At 48.2% G+C, this 4,315-nt stretch overlaps 1 protein-coding gene across 1 annotated transcript; it reads right to left on the bottom strand.

Annotated features, from left to right (window-relative positions):
* Positions 1-1,077: 1,077 nt before the first annotated feature.
* On the bottom strand, positions 1,078-2,166 carry LOC130485817 (putative P2Y purinoceptor 10). The gene has a single exon (XM_056858962.1). It carries the CDS (start codon positions 2,164-2,166, stop codon positions 1,078-1,080), a length of 1,089 nt encoding a protein of 362 aa, XP_056714940.1.
* Between the last annotated feature and the right edge of the window lie 2,149 nt (positions 2,167-4,315).

The raw sequence follows: 4,315 nt of genomic DNA, 5'->3' as shown, positions 1-4,315 counted from the left end.
CCCCAAATCTCCAGGAGTTTCCCAACCTGGATCTGGCCACCCTACCTCCCCATCACCCACCAGTGGCCAGGGGGGAACCTGGCAACCCTATCTCGCACCCACCAAGTGTTTTTAGGAAGTGGCCGGGGCAGGTAAGGCTTTTGCCCAGCAAGGCTTCTGATTGACTTTGGCAGATTTTATTGGCTATGCAGATTTTTTTAAATGTTGCTTTGGCAGCAGCTGCCACCACAGCACAAGGGACTACACTGTGTTACTGAAGTGAAGCCGTGGCAATCATTTTGTGGCTGGTTGCACCTCCTGCAGCTGCCATTTTGCGGCAGCCATTTGGTTGCAGCACCCGCCATGCCGTGTCAAAATTCCAAATGTGCCCGCAGGCTAAAAAAAGTTGGGGACCCCTGCACTAGATAGTTCAGCAGCGGGACGTTTATCAGGCACTTAGTGGAAGCCCAACCACGCTGCCATCTGACACTAGCCGTGTAATTCGCATGTTTTCTTTGACATTGGGAGAGGCTGTGTCTTACAGTCCTTTTGCCCCACAGAAGTGAAAAGGTTTGTCCTACCCAGCTATCCACAACGATGGAAGGGAAATCTGTTTTGTGCAGTTCTCTTTGTGCTACAGATGTTGCATGAGGACTAGTGCTGTGTAATCCCATGATCTGCCATGAGTGCTGTCTGCTTTTCCAGGGGGTTATGAGGCCGCAGACAATGCAACAGCAGCATCTAGTGGCAGAACACAGCATTGCAACATAGTGTTAAAACATCATCCATGTGATGAAAGCACCTATTCTGGACAGGATGTGTTTTTAAACAAAGAGCTGTGCAGAGCCCAAGTAATCAACCACATAGGGTGAAACATGTGCACTGGTTTCCAAACATATCCTCCGGACTGGTTCACATGTCTGTGTGCATCCCTCACTGCTTGTAGCATTAAATGATTAGTTGTGTGAGTCACCACAGTTAGGAATCTTTCACATTGCTGCATTTTTCAATGTTCAGACACTGAGCTGAGAGTGATTATCTGTCGAGTAAACAGTGTGAGAACAAACAAAGGACATTCATGTGCGAGCCAGCCCTCTGTTAACAAGACAGAGGAGACTCCATGCTGTCTCTTTCAAACCTGTGCGGCCGCCGAGCCCAAAAGTAGGCCGTTAAAATGCTTTTATTTTTGTGACTGTCACTTCTCTCCCCAGCTGATGACGTTGCGCTGTTGCTGTCGTGGTTGGTGAGACGCTTCAAGATGGCGGCTTTGTTACAGCAGAGGAGCCTGTCCTGGAACTCTGACGTTGTGAAGTAGTAGAGAATCGGATCCAGACAACAGTTGAGACTCGCCAAGCACAAAGAAACGGGGTGAAAGTATAAAGCTCTGTGCCGCACAGCGCAGTCCAGGATGGCTTCCCGTTTCACCATCATAAATATGGGGAAGTTCACGTGGTAGGGCGTGAAGCATACAAAGAACACCGCGGCGCAGGCCAAGATCATGTGCAAAGCTTTCCGCTTCTCACTGGTGGCTTGCAAGGGGGTGTGGAACTCCTGCAGGGATTGTCTCATTTTCCACGTGCAGTAAATGATGAGCGCGAGGGGGACCACGAACCCAGCAAATTCAGCAACTACCACCAAGGCAACCGAGGCTCCGACCGTCACCTGCTTCATCCCAAGGTCCGCAAAGCAAGTGCTGGTGTCATTGGATAAATCGGAACTCCTGAGGATTGGGAGAGGCAAGCAAGCGGCCCCCACCCCCATCCATACGGCAGCGCTGATGGCGATATCGTACCTGCGCTTCCAGGCTTTGGCTTTGAAAGGGTGGCGCAGGAAGAGGTACCGCTGGATGCTGATACAGGTCAGGAAGAAGATGCTTGCGTACATGTTGAGGTACTTGAGGTAGAAGCACACCTGGCAGAGGAAGCTCCCGAAAGGCCACCTGTGGTTGAGGTAGTAGTACATGCGCAAAGGCAAAGAGAAAACATGCGCTAAGTCGGCCGCCGCCAAGTTGATCATGAAAATGACGGCTTTGCTTTTCTTGCTGATGAAGCGGCACAAAACCCAGAGGGCAAGACTGTTGGCTAGGAGTCCGGGGACAAAGATGATTGTGTAGGTGGCGGCGTAGAGGGAGGTGTGGAAATCTGTCGGGGGATCCGTGCAGTTTTGCAATGAACTATTGTTGTGCATTTTGATTGGAGGTGAGCACGTTCAGAAGGCAGGTCAGGCTGGCTGGAAGAATCCTGTTCAGAAGACATTTTTAAAAATAGGATGTCAGACACTGACCGGTCCATAGCAAAATGCAAAACCAAGAACCACAGCAATACTTTTTATTAAGACCAACCAAAGTAATATAATGCAGTTGTTCACACAAGCTTTTGAGTTCTGCAGAACTCTTCATCAGGCCAGATGTTAAAGAACAAGAAGCGGAGGGAAGAAGAAAACACATTGTTCTGGCCATTATGTTTAAGGTTTTTTTGGTTACGTCCTAGTGTGGGATGCTTAGAGAGTACCGGGTGTGGCTAACTGGTATTAGATTGTGCTTCTGGAAGAAGAAACTAAAATGGAAACCATTCTGTTGAAAACAGAACAACCAATGGTTGATTCCATGAAGAACTATTCTCCAGGATAGTTCATACAAAGACTACTACATTTTTCTTGTACGAAGGCTTTCCTTTATTTATTTACTACATTCGTTCCCAATCTTACTTCCCAATGGGAATCCAAAGCAGCTTACATCGTTCTTCCCTCCTCCATGTTATCCTCACAACAGCCCTGTGAGGTAGGTTGGGTTGACTGTGTGGGCTGGCCCAAGGTCTCCCAGCAAGCTTCCATGGCATAGTCGGGGATTTAAACCTTAGTCTCACAGATCCGAGTCTGGCACTTTAAGCACTACACCACACCTTCCTTTTGGCCTCTGAGAAACACATGATCAGCTACTGGTTGTTGTATGAAACCCAGAACATACAACTATTAAAACATGTATGCTTCCACAGCAGAACAGGGACAGAAAAGTGTCCTCAGAGGCCTAGTGAGGAAGGATCGTTTTGCATAATCAAAGGGCATGCTTAAAACAAAATAGAATATGGCCTTTTGTGCAGCGACGTTTCCCCATGGTCACCCCTGCTGACTAGGGTTGCCAGCTCTGGGTTGGGAAATACCTGGAGATTTTGGGGGCAGAGCCTGAGGAGGACGGGGTTTGGGGAGGGGAGGGACTTCAATGCCGTAGAGTCCAATTTTCAAAGCAGCCACTTTCTCCAGGGGAACTGATCTCTATCGGCTGGAGATCAGTTGTCATAGATCTCCAGCTAGTACCTGGAGGTTGGCAACCCTACCGCCAACTGCTTCGGGGCTTCCTTTTGATTATGGATGTCTTTTCCACCCATCAGAGGTTGCCTCACTCCCCATGCGTTTTGACTGCATTTTCAAGCTTCTGGCTAAAACAGCATCTGGAAAACATGGGTAAAACGTGCAGGGAGAGCGAGGCGACCTCCAGCAGATGAAAAAGGCATGCGTAATCAAAAGGAAGCCCCAAAGCAGTCGGCAGGGGTGACAGCAAAGAAACGTCCCTGCACAAAAGGCCTATGTTCCCTTTTCTTGAGTGGTGTTGGAAGTTCCCTATTTCCTTTGGAGGAGAGATATTAATTAGCACTAGAACCACCCCATCCCCCCAAAAACAAGAAAGAAAAAAACCCACAGAAACTACCAGATGTCCAGATTAGCAAGAGGAACTAAAGTCTGTGTATTTTTAGCAAGGGTGCTGACATCCCGTAGATAACAAGAGAGGAGCTTATGTCACTAACTGGAGATATTTTCAAACAGATATTTTCAAGAGTCTCCCTTCCTGTCTGATGACTCAGATAATGTGGAATCATTTCCCATGCCAAGGGTGTTAACATCTGTAAAGCTCTGGGAGTGCTGAAACTGACATTGGCTATGGAATGATGCCGTTGGATGAAAAAGCATCTCATTTCTTACCAGGAGAAGATTTACATGCCGGCCAAATGAACTGTGGAGGGAGGTGCCCGAGCAAATTCTCTTAAATTTCATCACAAAATTCCAAATTTGTGTTCTCCTCATTTGGATTCTTGTCCCCTCTACATTCCCAAATAGACAGTACTAATGAGACTTACAACATATGGCTGTGACAACTTTGAAAATGGATCAGACCAAAGATCTGGCATCCTGGTTCCGACAGTGGCCTCTCAGATGCTCCTTGGAAGGAGGTTAAGAGGGTAGCAGTTAGGGTTGCCAGGTCCCTCTTCGCCACCAGTGGGAGATTTTCGGGGCAAAGCCTGGGGAAGGTGGGGTTTGGGGAGGGGAGGGACTTCAACGCCAT

Source organism: Euleptes europaea, chromosome 13 (genome assembly GCF_029931775.1).
Source record: "Euleptes europaea isolate rEulEur1 chromosome 13, rEulEur1.hap1, whole genome shotgun sequence".
NCBI classification, from domain to species: domain Eukaryota; kingdom Metazoa; phylum Chordata; class Lepidosauria; order Squamata; family Sphaerodactylidae; genus Euleptes; species Euleptes europaea.
The sequence above is the reverse complement of the archived record's forward strand: the minus strand, read 5'-3'. Positions and strand labels throughout refer to the sequence as shown.